The sequence below is a fragment of the Myripristis murdjan genome, chromosome 6, assembly GCF_902150065.1.
Source record: "Myripristis murdjan chromosome 6, fMyrMur1.1, whole genome shotgun sequence".
NCBI lineage: Eukaryota > Metazoa > Chordata > Actinopteri > Holocentriformes > Holocentridae > Myripristis > Myripristis murdjan.
The window spans coordinates 19,397,857-19,422,156 of NC_043985.1; the positions used below are offsets into that span (position 1 = coordinate 19,397,857).

The window sequence follows — 24,300 nt, forward strand, 5'->3', positions numbered from 1 at the left end:
TCTCTAATTTTGTCACATAACTCAGACCTTGCGTTTTTTTAAATCTATATTTTGCATCTTGTCAGCAGCAACTGGAAATAACTACCCCAAGATTAATGCAATATGTAAATTTAAAAAAAAAATACTTGAAGGTATATTTGAATTGTTGTATTTCACCTCCGTTTCTCCATAGAATGCTTTGAAGTGAGTAGATTCAGTCCATCTCATTTTAAATCAGTTCTTTGAAGAAGTTGGATGTGTTCTAGAGGCCAGTCATTTTTTCTTTTCATTAAAAGTAGGGATGATGGTGTTGCTAGGGCAGTTTATTCAAAGCTTTACCCTTAGTAAGGCCATTTTTTTCATTTGTGCAAAGGCCTTGATCTTGTTAGGCCAGAATATGTTATAAAGAAGAGGAGCATGTCAGAATACTGAGACTTTAAGGCCACTTGATTTGCCCTGAATCTTGGCTCTGTCTTCTTTTCACTCTTTAGGATTTTGGAGAATACCAGGAGAGTTACTACTCTGTTCAGACTACAGAGGGAGAACAAATCTCCCAGCTTATTGCGGGATACATTGACATCATACTCAAAAAGGCAAGTAATTACAAATCAAACATAGCACCTTGGTGAATTCATACTGTATTGTGCAGGATATGATTTTAGCATGCTTTGTTAACTGTACTGTTTCTACCTCTCTACAGAAGCAGAGTAAGGACCGTTTCGGCCTTGAGGGAGATGAGGAATCCACAATGCTGGAGGAATCGGTTTCCCCTAAGAAGTGAGAAGGGTTCATGTATTAACTTGAGGGTCTTTGCGCTGTTAAGTAGAGGAGTGTGCTGACCAGTCAGATTCAGGCAGCACAGCCTAGTTACTCCTCTTGTGAATTTAAACCTCACAGTTTAATTGTGCATATAATTACATTTCTGCATGCCCAGCATAGTACCCCCAAGAGGAGTAATGTTCGAATTAAACACACAAACAGCATTTTGAATTTTAAAATATCACGAATACCGGTCTCTGTATTCCAGAATAGAATTTGTTCCACTGCCTTCTTGGGCAATTTTCGTTTGAAACCTAAATACAAAAACTGCCTCAGGGCAAAGCTATTACATTATCATCTTAATTCACAAAGGAGAGCTAGATGGTTTGGAAGGCACAAGTTAAGATATCTTGTTGGAAGCTGTTTTCTGCGGTAATTTTTATGTCCCAGTTGGTTGCTGTCTCTCCTAATTTTGTCTTGTAGCTTAGCGACTGAAAGTAATGAAGTTAATGCAGATGGACCAATGCTCTGTCACACAGATCTTGGAGATGTGTTGTTATCAGAAATCCGCGCAGCTTCGAGTGAACCCACCCTGTGATAGAATGGAGCATCGTCCTCCCGCTGCTTATGGGCCAATTGACTCATGTTCTGGTTCTCAGCACAAAAACATAATTGCTGCCTCTCAAAACAAGCCATAATTAACCAATAGAGTCGGCAGCATCTGTGGAGCAGGGCAGCAAAACAGACATTTTTCTGTGCAGTGTTTTTCTGACAATGCATACTCAAAGAGGGAGCAGTTGTTATCGAGATAACTGTTACAGTGTCTCCTCAATGACCAGATCATAAAGACAGTAATCTGGAAATAGGATGTTGGCTGACATAAGCATGTGTGTTGCCCTCCAGGGGAGGAGGCTATAAAAAATACCACAAACACCATTACGCAAGCATCATCCATGAATAAAACCGTTGTGCTGGTACTTACTTTGACCATATATTGTTGATCTTGCCAATGACCCACAATACATACTCTTACTTTTAGACCATGGGCAAATCAGCTCCTCTCATTCTCTTATAACCAGCACACTTTCCATAACGGGGATGAGAGTCCAAGACAAACAGATGTTCATGTTAAGGAGGTGCAGTTTCTTCAGGATATATGGCACTCAGAATATGACTACACAACACCCCAAATATGAATATACTTCACGTTGAAATGTTGTTTTCTTATTGGATAAAAAATGCTTGAATTGCAATAAATGCAGTAAATACAATAATGAAAACAACAAAGGTAGGCAAATCAACAAAAAAACTTGCATGCAGTTATTGTGCGTGTGTGCTATTGTAAAGGCTAAATGCCTGTGGGAAGAATGATTCACACAATAACAGCGCACTTACAACAAACTATGTAGTGCATTAAAACTTCTTTGCATCATTTTATTGACTGCCTGCATTTTTTTCCCTGAGTAATTTTTCTGAAGTGAAAAGATTGTCATATTTGGCTACATTTAAATGCACATAATAATGCCACAATTACCGATACTGTAAGTGAAGCACTAGTCTGTTTAAGCCATTTACGTAATTGTATAAACTGACAGCTCCCCAGAATAATCCTGACTGAAGTAACCCACTTATTTCAATATCCACAGAGAGCTGTGGAAATTGGAGTTTTCTCAAAAAAAAATACACACTTGTTTCCTGTCCTACCACTATCAAATTAAACCCAAACAATTACAATTACAGCCAAGTTTCTGGTCTACTGCACCATGTTCATCACAGCCACTGAACAAACAAAATTACTTCACCAGTGCAAATTTACTGCACTTGATCTGCGTCGGCGCAAAAAGGTAGCCCATTGACTTTTGGCAGCAGGGTGGCTTAGTGGCTTGAGAGACCGCATTTCACCACAAGATCTCTAGTTTGATCTTTTCAGCAGCTAATGTGTTCTTTATGTCACAGTGTCCTTGTACTTCACATTAGCATGTGCACGTGCCAAGAGCCCGCTCCTGGCTGCTCTTGCACTTTGGGCCTTCAGGTGACATTTTTGTGTATATACAGTATGTAGCAACTGAGCTCCCTATTCATTAAAGTTTCTCATGCACTTGCTATCTCTTTCTCTGTCTCTATCTGTCCCGTCTTAGGTCCACAATCCTGCAGCAACAGTTCAACCGGGTGGGTCGTGTGGAGCATGGCTCAGTAGCACTACCAGGTATTATCCGCTCTGGGTCTGTCGGTGGCCCCGATACCTTCAACATGGGTACTATGCCCTCCGCCCAGCAGCAGATCACCACAGGGCAGATGCACAGAGGGCACATGCCCCCACTGGTGAGTACAGCCATCTTCTATTGCAAGCAAGGCTCCAGCGAACACGTCATTCCAGACAAATATTGTTTTCCCCTTCAGGCCCAGTCAGTAACAAAAATGTCACCTTGTGTTGACATGTAATTATAGCTAACCTTGATCCACTGAGTGTAATTTTGAAAACATCATCAGCAACACAACAACTATTGCCCATGAGAGGCTGAACAAACATTGAGTTCCCCAATTGGGCACATCATTGTAATTTTAGGAATATCAAAATGCAGTGTTAAGGGGCATCATTTTCTCAGGTTCTGTCAAAATACAATCACTGATGTCCTGGATATTGTTTGGGACACATAGATGAAGGGAGGAGCAGTGTAGTCAGTGCCATTTTGGAAATGCCAGAATGCATCTGTGAGATACACTCTCCAAAGTTTCGTCAAAATGTGATAAACACTGTCCAAAACACTGTGTGATAGATAAATCAATGTCCAGAGTCACGTCCAATCACATCCAGGACGAACAATGTAAACAGGGCTGTGCATGAGTGCGGGATTGAAGAGTCATTCATGCTCATGCTGTCTTTTATGGACATCACTTGTGATATTAAGATTTTCTTAATGTTGCATCAACACACAATGCATACAATACGTTTTAGCCTATTTTAGATGAACACGAAAGGTGTCAGTATGCAATTATTTAATACAGAGTGTTCAATATGTTGTCTGCTCAGAGTTTGGCCCAGCAGGCCCTGATGGGGACTATCAACAGCAGTATGCAGGCAGTGCAGCAGGCCCAGGCTGACTTGGGACATGTAGATAGCCTGCCTCCACTGGGTCACGACTTGGTAAGTTCAACACTTAAAGTTTCCACCTTTCATAACACTTATGCAGGCCTGCTTTCTATAAAATGGCCTCCCCTGTAAAATACAGTTATTTTGTTTTAAAGTAGCTTATTGAATTTCCACTTTAAGCAAATACTTTTTATCAAAAGATACAGTCTTGGCCTCTCCTCCACTCTCGCTGACACAACGTGTTTAGCAAAGCAAAGAGATCTTAAAAACAGTCAAGCATTCGTATCACATTACAGTCCATCTTGTTTCTCAAATTTCATATAATTAGATGATAAAATTGGCTCTAAATATGGATGGTGTACTGTATTTTAAAGCTTGAGATGAATATTTCCAAAGCTGTGGGAGTTGTGCAGCCCTGCTCCTTTAATCCTTGACGAAAAAGTTTATATGAGCTGAAAATCACCCACTGTGATGAAAGCCAATGGCCTTCCTTTCACTCCTCCACCAAAAGGCATCCCGGGTTTGGGTTCAGAACAAAGTGGATGAATCCAAACATGAAATCCACTCTCAAGTTGATGCCATCACTGCTGGAACAGCATCTGTGGTCAATCTCACTGCAGGTGAGTGCCCAAGGGAATCCTGAATCACGATTTTGGAATGTGCTATCTTTTATCTATTTTCATGTATTCATACACCAGAATTATTGTTTACTGTATGACTTTGCTGGACAAAGCTTAAAAGGAAATTCTGGGGTGTAAATCAATAAACGTGTTCTCCAAGCCAATGTCAAACCCTCATTGAAGCTGGGGCCCAACCTTATTAAGTGGGCATTTCCCATTTTCCCTGATAAATATTTCCACTGATAAATAAATCTTGAGTATGTTGTCCTGCAGCTCAACTTACTGGCAGTGTCTCCCCCTGCGTCCTCTGTTGCTGGGTACAGTGCCAGCCAAGTTCTTGCCAGACTTTTGCTGGGTTTTAATCTTACCTAGCCATCTGTTGGATAGCACTTAGACTGCTCTAACCATGCAGTAGAAAGTTTTTCCTCCTCACAGTCACTTGGTCCATCCACAGACTTATCTTCACAAAACCATGTCAAATGGGCTCTAATTATGGCGCTGATACTGATGTGTGTGCTACAGTATTTGACACGCAGAGTTGCCCCATGGACAAAGTAAATCAATGTGGCAGCATTGTAACAAATTAAGATGCACAGCAGAGGTTGAGTATCTAATGATGGTGATCCATTCTTTGCAGGTGAGCCGACAGAAACTGACTACACAGCAGTGGGCTGTGCCATCACCACCATTTCATCCAACCTCACGGAAATGTCCAAGGGCGTCAAGCTGCTAGCAGCACTAATGGATGATGAGGTGGGCAGTGGGCACAAGCTAATGGGTGCTGCCAGGACGCTGGCAGGGGCTGTGTCAGATCTGCTTAGATCTGTTGAGCCGGCAGCTGCAGAGGTGAGCCACACTGATTGTGAATATTGTAGTGACCTAACCTTCACTATCCATTTGTCACAAAGACACATATCACATTGCATGTTTTTATTTTTATCAATGTCCTAGTGAAGATGTATTATTAGTAGTGTTTACTGGTTTGATTTTCAGTCCAGGAGTCTGTTTTAGATAAAGCACGGAAGCCTGTGTGAGAGCAGGCCCGGCCAATGTTATGAATGTGGTGATGTCATCCTCATGCAGCCCAGACAGACGGTGCTGACTGCGGCAGGAAGCATCGGTCAGGCCAGCGGGGACCTGCTCCGTCACATGGGGGAGGGCGAGACTGATGAGAGGTTCCAGGTTGGACACCGCCCACACACTGTTCCTATGACACTGATGCCAAACAGGAAGACACATACATTCTCAAGCCCCCTTGTAAAATTTCAGCACACACACTGCACGTAATGACTTCAGGCTTTATTATTAGACCATTACTTAATGTGAAATTGATAACACAGTTTCAGGAGGAGAGCTCTGAGTATTAAAAATGACAACACTGTATGCAAGACACCCAATAGCACAAGCTTATCCATAGCCTTCACCATCTGCCTCATTTATCCTTTTATGCTACAGTTGCTTTAGCTGCCACACACACATCCTCTAGTAACTAAATGATTTAAATCCTTTCAGCCACCTTGCTCTCTCCTTAGTTTATCCTGTCAAGAGGGCAAGGTATATTTATCATACTGAATACAATCTTGGTCTCAATTACCTTGGACAAACACTGCTGTACATAAACTAATTCTAACTTAGAGGTATTGTAATTCACATAGTGTAACTTATTATTCACACCGTAAATGCCACCATCACTGTCTTGCTCCAGTGAAGGACTCACGTTTTGCACTGGCACAATATGTCTTTGCACAGTAGTTAGCCAGAATAGACATGATATCAATCAAAATGATGAGCTGAAAACATTTAGATCATAGTGTCTTCCTTGGTCCTTTCAGTCATATGTGCACAGCTGCGCTGTGTTTCAGTGAAGGACATTGATGAATGTGTTTCAGGACATCCTGATGAATCTGGCCAAAGCAGTGGCCAATGCAGCTGCTATGTTAGTCCTGAAGGCCAAGAATGTGGCCCAGGTGGCCGAAGACACCACATTGCAGAACCGGGTGATCGCAGCTGCCACTCAGTGTGCCCTATCCACCTCACAGCTGGTGGCCTGCACCAAGGTACTGATCCAAAGCCTGTTTAGTTCAAACATCATGTAAGTAAAGGTAGATAAAAACATAAATAGAAAATGATTTTAATAACATAGATGGGACATCTACTACTATAGTAGCTGTGATAATTGTTATCATCATAATGTACTATTTAAAAAAAAATAAAAAATGTTGGTTTTATGGTCAGATCTGTTTTACTTCAACTAATTCAGAAGGTGCTTTTTTTTTAAACCCAAAAATTAAGAAATGTTTTCTTTTGGAGGTTTACAGCTCATACCATGAATGATTAATTAAGACTGCTTTATCACAGACCACTGTATACCTGTAGCATTTTCATGTTACATGTTAACATAGCTGAATTGGAATTAAAAAAAAAAATTGAACACTTCACATCATGACTCTTTGTGGTGTAGGTGGTGAGCCCAACCATCAGCTCCCCAGTTTGTCAGGAGCAGCTCGTTGAGGCTGGGAAGCTGGTGGACCGCTCTGTAGAGACCTGCGTCAAGGCTTGCCGTTCAGCCAGCGACGATGGCGAGCTGCTGAAGCAAGTTGGGGCAGCAGCCGGTGTGGTGAGCCAGGCTCTCAGCGATCTGTTGCAGCATGTCCGCCACTATGCCAGCTGTGGAGAACCCATCGGACGATACGACCAGGCCACTGACACGATCATGAACGTCACCGAAAATATCTTCACTTCCATGGGTGACGCTGGTGAGTTCATGTGTAAAGCAGAGTGTTGAAGGGCAATTTTTGTTCCAGGGTGCCTCAGATTAAAATCTTGTGGTTTTCAATCAGTTTGGTACTCCGTGAATTTGCCACAATCAATATGCTTGCTATTATCCAAGGGCTTCGAAAGATAAACTGTGGTCATGTTTGGGTGATCTTTTCTGCTCCTTGCTTTCTATGCTTTTGGTGGACTTGTTCTTATTTAGTTAGGCTAGGAGGGACTTAAGAAATTGCCAGGTTATGGTTCATATTAAGTGATTTTAAAATATCTCCTGTTGAAATATTTTCAAAGCATAGGGTATTTGTTATGGTTCAAACCATGAGGCTGAAGAATTTCCAAACCCAGCCAGTTCTCAAGGGGTTGTAGAAAACATGTCATCCAAAACCACTACAGAGCTCCCAGTCTGTTCTCAATCAGCATCAGGGAGGCTTTGAAATTTAAAAGGAAACACATGACCTTTGCAGTTTTGGGAGGGGAAGCTCTTTTTATTTCATAAATCATCAAGAAAAGAAAAGAAAAAAAATCTGGAGAGATAGATAACATTCAGTGTTCAGAGTTCATTTGAGAGATAGAGAGTGCTGTTTTTGTTTCTCTAGGCTTTAAGGTGTGGGTTGTAAAGTACCTCAATGTCTTGTCTTTCATGATTTTCTCTGCTTGAGTTATTTCCAGCTGGAGGTGGGTGTTCAGGAAATACAGCTTTTTATAGAGGGTGTGTGTGGGGAGAAGTGTTACATGTTACATATATTTCTAAAACTTTAATTTGTATGAGAAGGGATGAGTAACAAGAAACCTAGCTGTAAGGTCAGATGTAGGTGAAAACTCTGGTGTGACTCCTCAAGAGCAGGACAATCAAAGAAATGTCAGCGGTTCAATATGTCTCAGATATAGAAAAAAAACAATGGGAAAACCACACACTTCTCAGTTTCAATTTGAAACTATTTATGGACTATTTTGTCACCACCGACACGTTTCAGTTGTTGCCTTCATCGGGGTGCAGTTTCAAACTGTCAAGAAAGTAGATATAATGTTTTCAAACACCTGTGTGCAGTTAACACTCAGTGCTCCTATCAGGAGACACAGAAAATACAGGATGTAGTAAACTTGACAGAATAATACATCTAGGAATGTGTGATATTGGATTTTTTTGCCGATATCTGATACACCAGCATTTTCCAGCTCTTTGGCTGATTGCCAGTGCCAATAATGACACATGCACTTATTTTTTCCTCTTAATTGCACAGAAGATCCAGTGTCTCCTGTAGTGAAATTAACATGTTATTATACCTACTTTTATTATAGCAGATGCAGACATAAAATACAAATGCTTTTCAAAATATACACTTTCAGCAGGCAAAATAAAAAAAAGTTCTTCGACTCATGCCATAAAACATGACCAATTTCACATATTGGCATGTCATATTGGCAGAAATTTTCATTTTGGGCTGATACCAGTATTTAATTTTAAAGCCAGTATCAGCTAATACCAGTGTCGATATTATCATTCATCCCTAATTACGTCATGTAATAGCCTGCCATAAATCAGTAGCGTAAATTCATCTCAATATCAAAAGCATTCTGCAACATTCAAATATTTCAAAAATTGCCAGTTTTATAATTCACTATATGTACATCAAATGGCCAATAACCCACACTTTTAGGTTATGCACTCTTATTTTTCAAGTTCACTGATATGTCTCAGGCAACAGAAGCTGAATTCCAGGTGTAATGTGTCCTTGTCTTAGTGCTGCCTTATGTATATTATGCACACTTGTCTGCATGTGTACATGTGTGCATACTTACTGTGTGTGCATCTGTGTGTGAATAGGGGAGATGGTGCGTCAGGCCAGGGTGCTAGCCCAAGCCACGTCCGACTTAGTCAATGCCATGAGATCAGACGCTGAGGCAGAGGTGGATGTTGACAACTCTAAGAAACTGCTGGCTGCAGCCAAACTCCTGGCAGATGCCACAGCTAGGATGGTGGAGGCTGCTAAGGTAAGGCGGTGTCAGGCTTACTATCAAGATGTAATCCAATAAAAATTATGGATTACTGATCTGCTTTGGCAGTGTATCAATATTATCATATGACACTAGATATTGTCTGGGATTTTGGATATCCTAAAATCGTGATTATGGCATAAATGTTGTCTTTTCCGGGTTTTACAGGCTGCATTACAGCAATTTTCTGAACGTGCCTGTATGTGCTCAGTCATCATATTCATTCCAATCATTACTAATGATTGTTTATCAGAAATCTCTTGTGTGTAAATATCATATGGAAACACCAAGAGTCATCCCTACAGTCATCCCTACTATCATCACATAATCAATATGCATTCATTCATTCATGCTTTGATTTTTTATTTTATGTATCAATATACCCTGTCAGTCTAATCGACTGAAATACTCCAATATCATGACATCATCTCATTACCTTGGGCTACTATCTCATTCCTTTGTTTAAAAATCTGTATATTTTGTAGTATTAACAATTGTAGTTTAACGATTTTAGTTTGGATATGACTACTTCAGTGCACAATTACTATAATCTGTTATTTCAAGTTGTGCAAAATAATGTTAACTTCTAAACAAAAAAATTTCCAAACCCATTTCTAATTACTGTAACCTGTAAACTGTATTTTCGTTTGCTTACTTTCTGTTAGCAGTGTCACTTGCCAGCGTTCTTGTACTGAGTCTGCCAAATGTAATAATAAATGTCAAATATGGTGTAAAAAATGAAACTGAGCCGCTGTCGCTTGATGAAAAACAGATTTTTGGTATTACTGTATGCAGTAGCCACGAGCATCATTTCGCAGCTGAATGAAAGGGCACAGCATCAGTGGTTCTTAATAAGCCCCTGGCACCGTCGGCAAGTATAAATGAGCAGGATATTATCAATGTGAAAAACCCAGGCAAGTGAAACACTGCTTATGGCTCGTTAGATGTTTTTGATCTGTGACACATTAATCACCACATCACTGCCATTATCAAGGGGAAATCGGAATTTGGCACTGACGGTTTCCTTGGAAACTGTCAGAAAGCCGACAGAGCTAAATGCCTCTTTGCATCTATTGCGTGTTGTGTCTATTGCCAGAGTTGTTAAGACTGTAAGAGGGGATTTGATGTCTCACTGCTGTCACTGCTGAGCTCTGATTATACATATTATGTACTTTATGTATATGTGCATGTGTGTGGGTGTGGGTGTCTGTGTGCGCACATATTTATGTGTATTTATGTGTGTTTGTGCTCTTAGGGGGCTGCTGCCTACCCAGAGAATGAGGACCAGCAGCAGAGGCTGAGAGAGGCAGCTGAGGGGCTGCGTGTGGCCACTAACGCTGCAGCTCAAAACGCCATAAAGAAGAAATTGGTCAACAGGCTGGAAGTGAGTCATATGACAACACATTCTTATCTTTGTGTTGCTTGACCTTAATTGTACACAACCCTCCCACAAGCTTGTCCATACCTTCAAAAGTGTCATGCAGTAATGCCCCCATGTCTCCCCAGCACTAGAGAAAAAAACAGTGTGTTTTAAATCAGATTCAGAAGCACATATCTGCAGGTAGAGAGCAAAAGAAGAGGCAAGTCATATAGTTTAGTCCTCAGGCAAAAGGAAATCCATGTCAAAATGCTGAAATAACTCAGCATTGATTCATGCAAATGAAGCACATTTAGCATATTTGTGTGTGTTATTTCTCTTTCCTGCAGCAGAGGGCTGTGAATCCTATTAGTGCTGTGAATGAGCTAATCTAAGTGTAAAGATCTGTGTTTACCCTCTGGTATCAGTTTGCCCCTAATGACTACCCCCTCTCCGCTTCAGAGCTCCCAGTGTTCAATTTCCCAAGCACATAAACTGTTCGTTACCCAAGGCTGGGATCAGCTCATGATCAAACATATATCTCAGTCTGCCTCTGTTGCATCAGACGGTCACAGACAGGGTGCTTATGGTCGCTTCAGTCAAGGAGCCATGTGAGGCAATGAAGGCCATTCAGAGTGTCAGCATGCTGAACAGCTAAAGACTGTGTGTAACAATTGGCACAAACACATTTTTATAAATGTATCTATATATTTAGGAATATATAGAATAAATACTCTGTAGGAATGCTCTTCCTGCCTCTCATCCTACTTCCAAGTGTAGTGCAGTCTTGCTTGTTTTCCTCTGGACAAAGATATCATTGTATTCCAGGCCTCTTTTTCCCATCCTCGCTTCCTCCATCCACTAAACAAAAAATGTCCTCTCTCTCTATTTTCAATCTTGCCGTCACTTCAAAGCTAGCCTTGTGCCTGCGGATTAGTGTCAACTAAGCAGTATATTTTTTTTTTTAGTGCTTGGTGTTGTAAACATTGCAAGGTGAGAGCAATGTAGAACCTATCATGAAATAAAGAATAGAGGTCCACAGACTTGGACTAATCCCATCCATTTCTTCTTCTCACAAACCCTTTGGTTTGTGACCCTTCTTAGTTTGATTAGATCAGCTCTGTCTGAAGACCGAACTTAGTAATATAATACTGTACACAGCAAAATCCAGTATTACCCTTAGCCAGACCTTACTATCCCGCTTTATCCTAAATGATTTCTATTGGTATCTTCTGAACAGATAGCGGCTAAGCAGGCCGCGGCTGCTGCTACACAGACCATCGCAGCTGCTCAAAATGCTGCTGCTTCCAACAAAAATACTGCCTCGCACCAACAGCTAGTGCACAGCTGCAAGGTATGGACATACACTCTCAAGACTGACATAAGAAGGGATCAGTATTGTTATTACTGTATAAAAATCATTGTCGAATCAAGTATTATATGACACAGTCCTGGATCCAGTATAATATATGATGCATATTGCTAGTCTCTTTAATGCAGACTTAATAACAATAGTCTGGGTTGTATGGAAATTGATATGTTTGTGTATCCATGGACACATGCAGGCGGTAGCAGATAGCATTCCCCAGTTGGTCCAGGGCATGAGGAGCAGCCAAGCCCAGCCTGAGGAGCTGAGTGCCCAGCTGGCCCTCATCATGGCCAGTCAAAGCTTCCTGCAGGTTGAGCGTTTTACCATTACACAATCATAACCTCCTCATCTCTGTCATTACACCAAAAGAAAAAGAAATCTGTTCTTCTGCTTGTGCAATTGTACAGCTTCATAACTTTATAACTGTACACGCTTGTCAGTAAGTGTGTTTAAGTGTTGCTGTTGTTGCTTTTCTGTCACCTGGATCTCCAGCCTGGAAGTAAGATGGTGACGTCTGCAAAATCAGCCGTTCCCACAGTGGCTGACCAGGCTGCTGCTATGCAACTGGGCCAGTGTGCCAAGAACCTGGCTACCTGCCTGGCAGAACTCAGGACTGCTACCCAAAAGGTTTCTGCACACAACACTGCTGGAGATAGCAGAATACATTCCACTGCTGCAGGAATTTTTGCCACTATTTGTTTATCTTGGTATTTTTTTGGTATTATTGCATGTAAAATGTGTCTTTATAGTACATTCAGTAGAAATACCCTGATCTTAGATCCCATACATAAAAAAGAGATATCAAGCATGAATTACAGGACTGCAGCCTATTTGTTTTGCACAGTGGATGGGGCACATGTGATAAACACTTTTTCTGTGCAATGGTTGAAGGCCCATGAAGCCTGTGGTCCTCTGGAGATCGACTCAGCCCTCAAAACAGTGCAGACTCTCAGGAGTGAGCTTCAGGACGCCAAGATGTCTGTCATCGACGGGCAGCTCAAACCTCTTCCGGGGGAATCAGTCAGTACAAGACAGTGTTTACAGTAAAGTTAATTGGAAACATTATAGATGTCAGCCTCTTGCAAAGAGATTAAGGATACAAATCCTTTGGCTTATTTGTGTTTTCTGTTGTACACACAGCTGGAGAAGTGCGCTCAAGACCTAGGAAGCACATCGAAAGCTGTGGGATCCTCCATGGCCCAGTTGCTGACCTGTGCTGCACAGGGCAATGAACATTATACAGGTAAGAGAAGGCTCTTCTGCACAGACAGGTCTGAGATTTCAGAGTAATTAGCCTCTGTAAAATGTAGTGATATTCATTTAGTGTATTATATGTAATTAATATGCATTCTATAGATAAATTCCTGGAGTGTCATTTTTTATTGAAAAATGTAGTCCTTGTTAGCGGTGCCAAGTGGGAGTAAGAGGATAAAGCAGGCAGAAGAAATTCTGACTCCTTTATTTGGTGCTATTATTGCTGTTGCCTAAAACTGAGCCCTTTGGATCCAGCATGGCCCAGCTGTTTTGTCTTCAGTTCTTGCTCAATTGATGCTCTCAGGGGAAGAGAGATGAAGACAGATAGTGAATAGCGTATTCTAACAATGAATGCTCCCAGGCAGCACTTCATGCTGCGGCCTAGGATGCTGCTAGCTACTCATTAATCTTATTTTCACTAGATTTAACATTCCATCAGCAAATGGCTCCACTTGGCTGGATAATGCAATTTGATGCAATTTGGTGCTTTTCTTCTCAGCTTCATGTATAATAAGCTAAGGGCACCTCCCATATGAGGCCATATTTTACTATAGTAACTAATTTATTTTAACAATGAGGGTGTTTCAGTGTACCTTCTGTGTAGTACTGGCAGTTGATTTGCAAATTGCCAACACTATTCTAGTCAAGACATACAGACCTTATTGTTTGCATTACTTAAGCACAAGACTGCTGCAAAGAGGAGAAAATGAGATTGAAATTAATTGTTTAGTAAAACATTGGCTTCTGTATCTATAGAAACATGGTTACTGGGTGTCAATACATAGCAATTAAATCACAGTAAAACACAGGAGAATACAAACATCATGTCATTCATTCATTACACTCAAAATTACTAGATGCTGTATCAGGTGTGCATGCATCATGCTGTTTCATCAGTGTCTCATTTTACATGAATTATCGAAAAGATCATGCTATACTAGTACTAATATTTCAGCAAATACTTTTGTCTGGGTGGATTGTGGTAGATGATAAATTCACCTTGACAAAGGTTTTTTTTTTTTTTTTTTTTTTGATATATTAATAACCTTGAGAAACTGAAGACACAGCCTCATTGCCTTTAAAATCATACATGATACATATTTTTGTTTTTGTTTGCTGCAGGGTCCTTTCACATTTCATCTAGCTATAGTTTAACCCCTTGTTTTTCCATTAAATTTGCCCTTGAGTGGCTTCAAACATTTTTTTTTCCATATTTTGCATCATATATATCCTGTTTCTGCTGGTTGCAGCATCTCACTTAAGCCACATTATGCTTAATGTTGAGTGACATATTCAAACCCAAGATGCCATTGTTTCTGGCTTCACCATTACATCACATGGAAAATAGATAGATGTTTTGGCTCAGGACATATTTGGTATCTTTGGAAACCTTGGGATCTAAAGTAGAATTTAAAATAAGTTAGGGCAGTTTGAACCAGCAGCAGAGCAACAACAAACCAACTGATGGGAGGAGCAGAGTTTAGGAGGTTAAATTGCTCCCCATTATTTTACCATGTGTCTAAATGGTGCTAGGTGTGGCTGCAAGAGAAACGGCACAGGCTTTGAGGACACTGGCCCAGGCAGCCAGAGGTGTGGCAGCCAGCACGAAGGAGCCTCAGGCTGCAGCTGCAATGCTTGACTCAGCCCAGTGTGTCATGGAGGGTTCGTCCATGCTGATCCACGAAGCCCACCAGGCCCTCGTTCACCCCGGAGATGCTGAGAGTCAGCAGAGACTAGCACAGGTAAGCATGGTTCCCAGTAAGGTATACCCTCAAGGCAGCACTATTCATGTTGAGATCACATTGTTCCTCTCAGGTCCCTCTCTCCCCTCTACTGATTTGTAAACATTTCTCCTTTCCATAACAATTATCCTCTCTTAGCGTTGCTATTTCCTCCCCTCTGTCTCTTCCCTGGCAGGCCTCTCTCAGGAGTGCTAGAGTGAAACTGTTCATTCTCCAACAGCCCTCCCAGGGATAAACATATTGTTTGGCATATGTCTGTGACAGCAGCATAAATTAGTGACACGGATTGTTGTGCACCACTGTGAGCACAATTTGCATTTGAGATGTTCTTCCCCTTATAGCCGTGCTCTGGGACTGTGTATTGTGTAGCACATTGTTAGAATGACTAATGGCAGCCCGGTGACAGAGCATTGTGCTGTGTTTCAGGTGGCCAAAGCTGTGTCCCACTCCCTGAATAATTGCGTGAATTGCCTGCCAGGCCAGAAGGATGTAGACATGGCCCTCAGGAGCATTGGAGAGGCCAGCAAGAAGCTCCTCGTGGACACTGTGAGTCCTGCTGCAAGCTTTTACTCAGGAGTTTCTTGACACTTTTCAGTATGAGGTGCTAGCAGAGGTTTGTGTAGCTTTCAGCGCAAAAATAAACACACCTACTTCTCACACATCACCCATAAGAACTGAAGGTCTGTACAGTACAGTACCGCATTCCAGTACCAGCCTAAACCTAAACTGGTTGTCTATGTTTAACTGGTAATGACATTTTGAGTACTACAGCATGGTTATAATTGATGTGCATCTCGCCTTTGAAGCTTCCTCCCTGCAGTAAGACATTCCAGGAGGCCCAGACTGATCTGAACCACACAGCAGCTGAGCTCAACCACTCTGCAGGAGAGGTGGTCCACTCCTCTCGTGGCACCAGCAGCCAGCTGGCTGTGGCCTCAGGGAAGTTCAGCCAAGACTTTGATGAGTTCCTGGATGCGGGCATCGAGATGGCAGGCCACACCCAAGTAGGTTTCATGAGCTGTCACACATCATGTCCACAGTTTCCACAGAGGATGTCTTGAATGATTCATCACTGCCAGACTAGTTATAATAAATCATGATGCCTGATTTTTTACAGGTAGTGAAGAGCACTCAAACTGCTGATAGACTAAATCAGAATGGCTGTTAGGTAGTCAAAGTTGAGTGATTGGATTCATACTTTTATGTCACTTTAGCACCTAAGCTATTTAGCTCATTTGTTAATTAGACCTTTTCATCTAATTCACTTAGGCACATGATTGTCCCCGAGAGCTCAGATGTAATGAGATCTTTGACGATGTTCTTGTTCTGGTTATTTTGCTCATTAATTTGGATAGATTGTCTGGGACTAGAGTTGATGTAGCATGACACCCGGGCCTTAATCAGGCTTAAAGAGGCCTGCAGAGTGAGGAAAGAGGGTATATGTGGAGGGAACACACATCAAATGCACATTCAGGACTTAGATACAATGCCCATGCCTAGACAGCTGTTGCTGGTGAATACTGCAGATTTGCTGTTAGAAAGACATACTGTCCATATGACTATATTTGTCACAGCACTATATCCATTCTCAAAAACAGCTGTGTTGTCTTTCTCCTTGGCTGTGCAGAGCAAGGATGACCAGATCCAAGTGATTGGTAATCTGAAGAATATCTCCATGGCATCCAGCAAGCTGCTGCTGGCTGCCAAGTCTCTGTCCGTGGATCCAGGAGCAGCTAATGCTAAGAATCTCCTAGCTGTGGCGGCAAGGTGTGATAAGACACAGATAGTACCAGATATGTGTGGGACATTTTCTTTGAGAAATGAGAAGGTGCTTCTTATGGATGTCATAAAGTATCTTCCAGCAGATTGAAACATTTTTCCAGTATAAGAATTTTGAGACCAGTTTCACGCCTCTAGCAGGCTGTTTTTTATTTATTTAATTTTGTAGTTCTTTTTCCAAAAAAAAAAAAAGAAAGAAATTAAATGTAACAGAACATAACAAAGGCTTCATGGGTACAGATATTCAGTGATTTCAAGAAATGTACAGTATTTCAGGGATATTCTTTACATCCAATTACAATTCTTATTAACTGTCAGAATGGGTTAAATTAAATCTGAGTTTCTCTCATTACCAGTTACATAGAAACCATTTTCACAGCATTTAGCAAAAATCTCTATTTGAAGTCTCAGTATCTGTGTCATTTTTTTTTTCCATTTTAGAGATCTCATTTACAATGTACAACCATTCCACCCCCCTTTTCTTTTGTTAATTGTAGGTTTGAAATTTGTTACAAGGTCTTGTAAATAAATGATGAAATCAACTTATCCCATTCCATGAAATGATTATGTGGCACTGCAACTGGTAATGACTGAAACAGGTGTAGGAGGCATGGTAAAATATTCATTTTAATGTTTTCAGTTCAATTCCTTCCATTAACATCTGATTATATATCTTTAGTGGCTGGATTATGGTTATATTTGTAAAGTCTGTTTATATCTTTGGTAAGAATCACACCTAGATATTGCATAGCTATTGACTCATCGATGAATTTAAAGGCAAATCTCGCCCACAGTTCCTGTGCTGGTGAGAAGTATACCAGGGTTTGAGGCTTTTGGATGTTATGTAATAATTTATAGCCTGAGTAAGTTCCAAAAACCTCAAGATCGGATATCAGAATTGGAATGCTGTTGTTAGGATCAGAAATAAACAAAAGAAACATCATCGGCATACAGGCAGTTTTTTGTTCATGTCCTCTAATGGAAATGCCTTTAATTCCTGCATGCTCTCTGATCGCCAAGGCCAGTGGCTCTGTGAATAGGGAAAACAAGGCTAGCAGCCCTTCCATGTACCACCTTTTTAGGGGTATTGTCTGTGATAAGTGGCTGTTTATCCTTAGTTTTGCAGAAGGTGAGGAGTACAAGGCGTTGAAGCACTGGATGGTATTATCTTTAAATCCAAACCTGCAAGGTGCTTCGCACAGATATTCCCAAGTCACTGAATCAAATGCCTTTGTGGTGTCTAGACTAATAAAATAGCACCAGTCTTGTTTCGGATAATGTGACATGGAGGGATTGTCTTATAGTATCATGTGTTTGCCTATTTGGGATAAATCCAGTCTGGTCCAATTCTATCAGGTCAGCTAAAATGACCTCTATTCTTTTTGATAAGCATTTAGCACCAAAATAGGCCTATACGAACCACATTCTTTCCTGTCCTTCCCTTCCTTTGGAATTACTGATATGATTGCCTAAATCCAATAGTAAGGGGCTTCTGCTTTAAGAAGTGCGTAACTGAAAGATTTCAGGAGTAAAGATGAGAGTTTTGATCGAAATGTTTTGTACCATCTGTTCCATAAGATTTATTGGCTTTAAGTATAGAAATAGCCTGGTCAAGTTCCTCTCATGTTACTTCTTCTGTCAAAGATTTCTTTTGCTGTTTGCCAATTGATTTTTAGTCTAGAGAGTCAAGAAAGTTAGCAGTTGAGCATGTATCTGTACAAAATGACTGAGAATACAAGGTCTTATAGTAGCTTTCAAAAGATTTTTTGAATGCCTTCCAAATGATTGCTCATTTCCCTGCCTCAAGCAAGCTTTGAAAAAAAAATTGCATTTTACTCTTAAATGTCACAAATCATCTCCCTGCTGCATCTGTATGCCACTCCTATGCCATGTCTACTCGGCAGTGCTAGAGGGAGTATCCTCCCCCCTAGTGGAGAGAAGCCAAGCAGCCAGTCCCACAGGGCTTTGGGCCTGACTGACTTCCCTCTGTCTAATTAGGAAGATGGAAGCCTTGGCTAGAGCCTGTCTGTGCTCAGCAAGGCTGAACACAAACTCAGTGCAATCACGGCACTCCTGTGCACCGCATTCACCTCTCACATGGAGCGTTTGTGAGTGTGTATTATAGGTAGTGTGTGAGCGAAGGCAGGCTGTGTGTGCGTGCAGAGATACATGTGAGAGGTAAAAACCCTGTGTGGCTACCCTTGTGTTTCAGGGCGGTGACAGAGAGTATTAACCAGCTGATCACGCTCTGTACCCAGCAAGCAGCAGGACAAAAGGAGTGTGACAACGCCTTGAGGGAGTTGGAGGTAGCTGTCCCCGCAGACATACACCGCACCATACACACACTCCCCTTCAGGCCTGTTTTCTGTTGCCCATATAAGGTTGGATGTTTTTCCTCAGGGAAACTGCGTAGATTTTTTTTTTCACAATTGCTATCCACCTATTATTCATTAGGTTCAGTAGTGACATTATTGTATGTGCTGCTGTGTTCTGTCTCCATGGGAAATAATCAGGCAATCATTTACCTCCACTGAGTCTCAAGTCCCTCCCGCTGAGGCACACTCTCCTTCCCATGTCACCGACTGGCATTTATCACTGACTACTGCAGTTTTGATTGACATCACATTGAGAGCTGCCTGTACTAATGACACTTGTGCGACAGAAGCATTTTGGCTTACCGAAACATAATTTAATTTATGTCAAAGTAATGTACATTAATGCTGTGTATTTTAAAAACTCAAAGATGACTGTCACTTATCTGAATTCAATGTATTTGAAAAGCTCAGTTATATAAGGGCAGGAATATTCAGTTGCGTGTCTGCAGGTTAACTTTTTATAACACACCTCTGTGCCCAGGCTGTCAGAGGGCTGCTAGATAATCCCAACGAACCTGTCAGTGAGCTCTCCTACTTTGACTGCATCGAGAGTGTCATGGAGAATTCAAAGGTAGAGCCTTTCAGAACAATTGTGTGTGCCACTTCAGTCAGCAATATTTAATATAATAGGCAGCTGAAGATGTAATTCCTTCATGTTTTTTTTTTTTTTTTTTTTTTCCATTTCCACATGCCTCAGGTCCTAGGGGAGTCCATGGCAGGAATATCTCAACACTGTAAGACAGGCGATGTGCCAGCCTTTGGGGAGAGTGTGGGCATGGCCTCTAAGGCCCTTTGTGGGCTGACGGAGGCTGCAGGACAGGTGAGATCACGTCTTGTTACTAACTCACTATGACTGTGTTTCCTTCTGCTGCTATCCTTTCCTCTGCCCTTCTCCGCTTTCTACTACTCTAATTTTCTTTTTCACAGTCCTAACTAAGACTTGCTCCCTATTCTGTGTCTATGCCCAGAATTTATCACAGAAGTCATCAAAAGAAGCTAAATTTGTATACAGTGGAAACCACTTGTAGTGATCACAGTTACAGTGATCAACCACCTATATGGATCAAAAAGCTTGAGACAGAATCATTCCTATACAAATGCTGTTGAAATAATTTGCTCAGTGTAATCAAGTAATCCACTTACAGAGTTCATTTTGGATGTTTTTTTTACATATGAAAAAAATTAAAGCAAAGCTGGTCCTTGTTAGGAGGCAGGTTAAATCAAACGTTCCAATCAAAACTAGAAAGTGTTGTGGTGCATCAGGCTGTTTTACCCCCCACTTGTTGACAAGCCACAGAGCAGGAGCCAGTTTCTCCTGATGGGGAAAAGCAAAGCGCCTTTATCTGGGCAATAGCAGTGGGTTTTTTCCTCACATCTTGCTCCATGCCCGGGTACAGCACAGTTACTTATGCAGAGACAATGACATAACTTTGGTTTGACTGATTACAGGTCCTGAAGGCCATTAGCAATATGGAGATTTTTTAAATGAACCTGACAATAGCGAGTATTTTGTGACAGTATTTTGCTTACATAATTTTATTCATTTTCCCATTTCCCATTTAGAAGTAACTATGCTTTTGTTTTCTGTCCTGTAGGCCTCTTATCTGGTAGGTGTGTCTGATCCAAATAGCCAGTCAGGCCATGAGGGGCTGGTGGATCCCATCCAGTTTGCAAGAGCCAACCAGGCTATACAGATGGCTTGTCAGAACCTAGTGGACCCAGCCAGCAGTCCCTCACAGGTGAGAAGGTCCATCTGGGACGGCAAAACAGCACAGGACCATTTGCTGGCATATGGAGACTGGAATGGGGACTATAACGTAGATTGCTTGCAACTTAATTTGCAATTAAATGGATCATTAAGTTTGGGAACCTTAAAATCGATTTCTTAATGTCAAAAGTAGTTTGCTCTCTCCTGCTCACCTCACCAGACAACCTAATTTTACACAACGCTGTTTCCTTTTTTTTTTTTTTTTTTTTTTGTAGGTCTTGTCTGCAGCGACAATTGTAGCCAAACATACCTCAGCCCTCTGTAATGCCTGCCGCCTGGCTTCTTCAAAAACCTCCAACCCTGTGGCAAGGAGACAGTTTGTCCAGTCAGCCAAAGAGGTGGCCAACACCACAGCCAACCTCGTCAAAACCATCAAGGTCAACTCCCCAACTAATCCAACGATGAATGTAAATTTGTAAACGAAAATATTTTTTTTCAATGCCTGGTAGATAGCTGTAGAAAGTAGAATTCACTCAAATTCAGTAAAAAGTTTTGCTCTGGAGATTTAGCTATCTAATCACATTACCATCATATCTTAACTGATTATTAACTAACACTAAATCCTAATATTTGGAGACGTGGTTTTGTTTCAGGCCTTAGATGGAGATTTTTCTGAGGAGAACAGAAACAGGTGCTCTGTTGCCACAACTCCTCTCCTTGAAGCTGTGGAGAACTTGTCCACATTTGCAAACAATCCTGAGTTTGCTAGCATTCCTGCTCAGATCAGTAATGAGGTATGTACGTGCACATGAGCACTTTCAGGTGTTTTTTTATGTAATGCCAGATTTAGAATATTACATTTTGTTACAGACCAGTTAAAGCTTTGACATTTGAAAGAATGGGAAAAAATGTAAATGTAAAATTTGATGAGTTTTTTTTTAATCCCAGAAACATCCTATTTGTACAGCTGGTCCATCTTTTTGCACAGGAACATCTTAAATATACTTTTTCAAAAGATTTAATGAATATGTTTGTGACTTCTGCACTCAATCTCCTTGAATCTTCCATTCAGCCATCACAGACAGGTTTGTACGGAAAAGCTTGGGGGGATTGGATTGATGTGTAATTTTACCTTTTCTTTTAATATCAAGAAAAGGCTCAAGGAGAAACCGAATGGATTTTATTTTACAATTTGAACAGAACAGTCCTCACACACCTCTAAAAGCTTTATGGCTGTAATCTGTTGGAGGGCAGTGTTTAACGGCACTCTCTCTCAGCACAGCTGCTCTAATCTTCAGCTTGTTAATCTAATTGTCAAGGGAGGCTTTGGCTCGGATCATAAAGACTGAAGGTGTTTTTTCCTGCATCTCTGTAAAGCTGCCTTTCTAATCTCATCCCTCCCTTTGATTGCACCTTTGATCTCGCCAAGATAGTCAAGGAATATTAACAACTGTGTCATTGCAGTGTGGTTACCATTTCACCGGTGAAGTGTTACCTGGGCCGTGTTCACCTGCGCTAATCTTTTTTCTTTTACCCAGGGCTCAGCAGCCCAGGAGCCTATTGTGCGTTCAGCCCGTTCAATGCTAGATAGCTCCACCCTTCTTCTGGAAACAGCCCGCTCTTTGGTCCTCAACCCCAAAGACCCTCCTACCTGGTCCATACTGGCTGGCCACTCACGCACAGTGTCTGACTCCATCAAGAGCCTAATCACGTCCATCAGGTGAGTATCAATCACACCCCTCACTGTTGGATTATTTAGAAAGTCTATGAAGGTTTGCTCACAGTTGGAAAGAAACAGATTTTGAAACCAGAGGCTCATTCTGTGCAAAACTAGCAATAAATTGGCATAGGAGTTTCTAGCTGCTGAGATTCCCTGTGCCTTGTAATGAAATAATGAACACAATGGAGCAGTTAGAAAGATGAGTCTGTGTTTTTTTCCAATTTGAATCTGTAGCACATCTGCTTAAATCATTTTTTTTTTTTTTTTTTTTTTTGTAATTTTACTGAGGGTAGTGTCCCGTCTCACTGTTTGGAACAGAAGCGCCCTCGCTCCTCATTATTATCACCCTCAAGTTGGATGCGTACACCATTCTCACAGCAGCTAAATCATGGAATAGTCCACATTTGACTTCCCCCTGGAGAACAGTCACTGCCAGATGTAATATGGATTTTGATTGCGTGTTTACTCACCAGTTTTGCATCATGAATAAAAGCATTATTTGTTATCTTTGTTTGATAGGGATAAGGCACCAGGGCAGAGGGAGTGTGATTACGCCATTGACAACATCAATAAGTGTATCCGGGACATTGAGCAAGCCTCTCTGGCTGCTGTTGGACAGACCTTGCCCTGTAGAGATGACATCTCCATGGAAGTGAGTTCAGCTATCCTTTTAGTTCTGTCATGTCCCAGAGAGAGGGCTCTGTCTTAGTGGAGCCTGTAGTTTTTCTGTTGTGACTTCTGTAATTCTCTGCTGTTGTATCTCACCAGGCTCTGCAGGATCAGCTAACATCCTCTGTGCAGGAGATTGGCCATCTGATTGATCCTATCTCCACTGCAGCCCGAGGTGAAGCTGCCCAGCTGGGACACAAGGTGCTGGTCTGACCATATATCTCTTCATCCCTTCAGGCTTTCACAGCCTTTCCAAAGGAAAAAAAAACATTCTGATGCTAATATCTTATGATCCAGCCCTTCCTCTGTGTGTCAGACTGTTCTCCTAACCCCGTTTTTCCAGGTGACTCAACTGGCCAGCTACTTTGAACCCCTCATTGTGGCATCAGTAGGCCTGGCATCTAAAATCCAGGACCACCAGCAGCAGATGACCATCCTGGACCAGACAAAAACTCTCTCTGAGTCTGCCCTGCAAATGCTCTATGCTGCCAAGGAAGGGGGAGGAAACCCTAAGGTACTAAGCAGTTCTCAATTATAGTTTATACAAACATTCACAATGCTTAGTTGAGAGGATGAACTTCTTTTTTGGAGGGTCGGTTCATCATCACAAAAAAATATTCATGTGGTTGGGGCTTTTGACTGTGTCCACAGGCTTCCCATACCCACGATGCCATCTCGGAAGCTGCCCAGCTTATGAAGGAGGCAGTAGATGACATCATGGTGACTTTGAACGAGGCAGCCAGTGAGGGAGGCATGGTTGGGGGCATGGTGGAGTCCATTGCTGAGGCCATGGGAATAGTGAGTTACAGTAGGGTGTGTGAGAGTGTATGTGTGTCATCATCTATGCCATTCAGCTGGCTCAAAGTGATGTCATTTTGATGTTTATTTACGCTCCTAATGGTCTATACGGCAAAGTAAGATGAATCCACAGTGGGTACGCCGGAGAGCACGTCCTTCTCTGTGACTCTCATTAGTCAGATAGATAAGAAGTGTTAAATCCACAACCCACTGGTGATGTTAGCTCTCACTCACCCTGCCAGGGGATATGTCAATGTGATGACAGTGCTATTAATAACTGAAGATGATTTGCACATAGTCAGATATCTACATA

General features: G+C 41.6%; 1 protein-coding gene across 1 annotated transcript in view; it reads left to right on the forward strand.

The window, feature by feature from the left end:
• The window catches only part of tln2b (talin 2b), a 91,424-nt gene that overhangs the window by 48,873 nt on the left and 18,251 nt on the right, over positions 1–24,300 (forward strand). Inside the window, exons 11-41 of the mRNA XM_030053993.1 lie at positions 471–572; positions 680–756; positions 2,877–3,060; positions 3,770–3,883; positions 4,341–4,449; positions 5,087–5,295; positions 5,533–5,631; positions 6,339–6,506; positions 6,911–7,205; positions 9,047–9,213; positions 10,472–10,600; positions 11,814–11,927; positions 12,139–12,252; positions 12,435–12,569; positions 12,834–12,962; positions 13,083–13,185; positions 14,730–14,938; positions 15,365–15,484; positions 15,745–15,942; positions 16,566–16,705; positions 18,930–19,023; positions 19,574–19,663; positions 19,790–19,912; positions 20,688–20,831; positions 21,076–21,267; positions 21,454–21,594; positions 22,339–22,520; positions 23,040–23,172; positions 23,289–23,390; positions 23,533–23,703; positions 23,841–23,987. Of these exons, the coding sequence (XP_029909853.1) occupies positions 471–572; positions 680–756; positions 2,877–3,060; positions 3,770–3,883; positions 4,341–4,449; positions 5,087–5,295; positions 5,533–5,631; positions 6,339–6,506; positions 6,911–7,205; positions 9,047–9,213; positions 10,472–10,600; positions 11,814–11,927; positions 12,139–12,252; positions 12,435–12,569; positions 12,834–12,962; positions 13,083–13,185; positions 14,730–14,938; positions 15,365–15,484; positions 15,745–15,942; positions 16,566–16,705; positions 18,930–19,023; positions 19,574–19,663; positions 19,790–19,912; positions 20,688–20,831; positions 21,076–21,267; positions 21,454–21,594; positions 22,339–22,520; positions 23,040–23,172; positions 23,289–23,390; positions 23,533–23,703; positions 23,841–23,987 (4,434 nt within the window). The remainder of the gene's footprint in view (positions 1–470; positions 573–679; positions 757–2,876; positions 3,061–3,769; positions 3,884–4,340; positions 4,450–5,086; positions 5,296–5,532; positions 5,632–6,338; positions 6,507–6,910; positions 7,206–9,046; positions 9,214–10,471; positions 10,601–11,813; positions 11,928–12,138; positions 12,253–12,434; positions 12,570–12,833; positions 12,963–13,082; positions 13,186–14,729; positions 14,939–15,364; positions 15,485–15,744; positions 15,943–16,565; positions 16,706–18,929; positions 19,024–19,573; positions 19,664–19,789; positions 19,913–20,687; positions 20,832–21,075; positions 21,268–21,453; positions 21,595–22,338; positions 22,521–23,039; positions 23,173–23,288; positions 23,391–23,532; positions 23,704–23,840; positions 23,988–24,300) is intronic.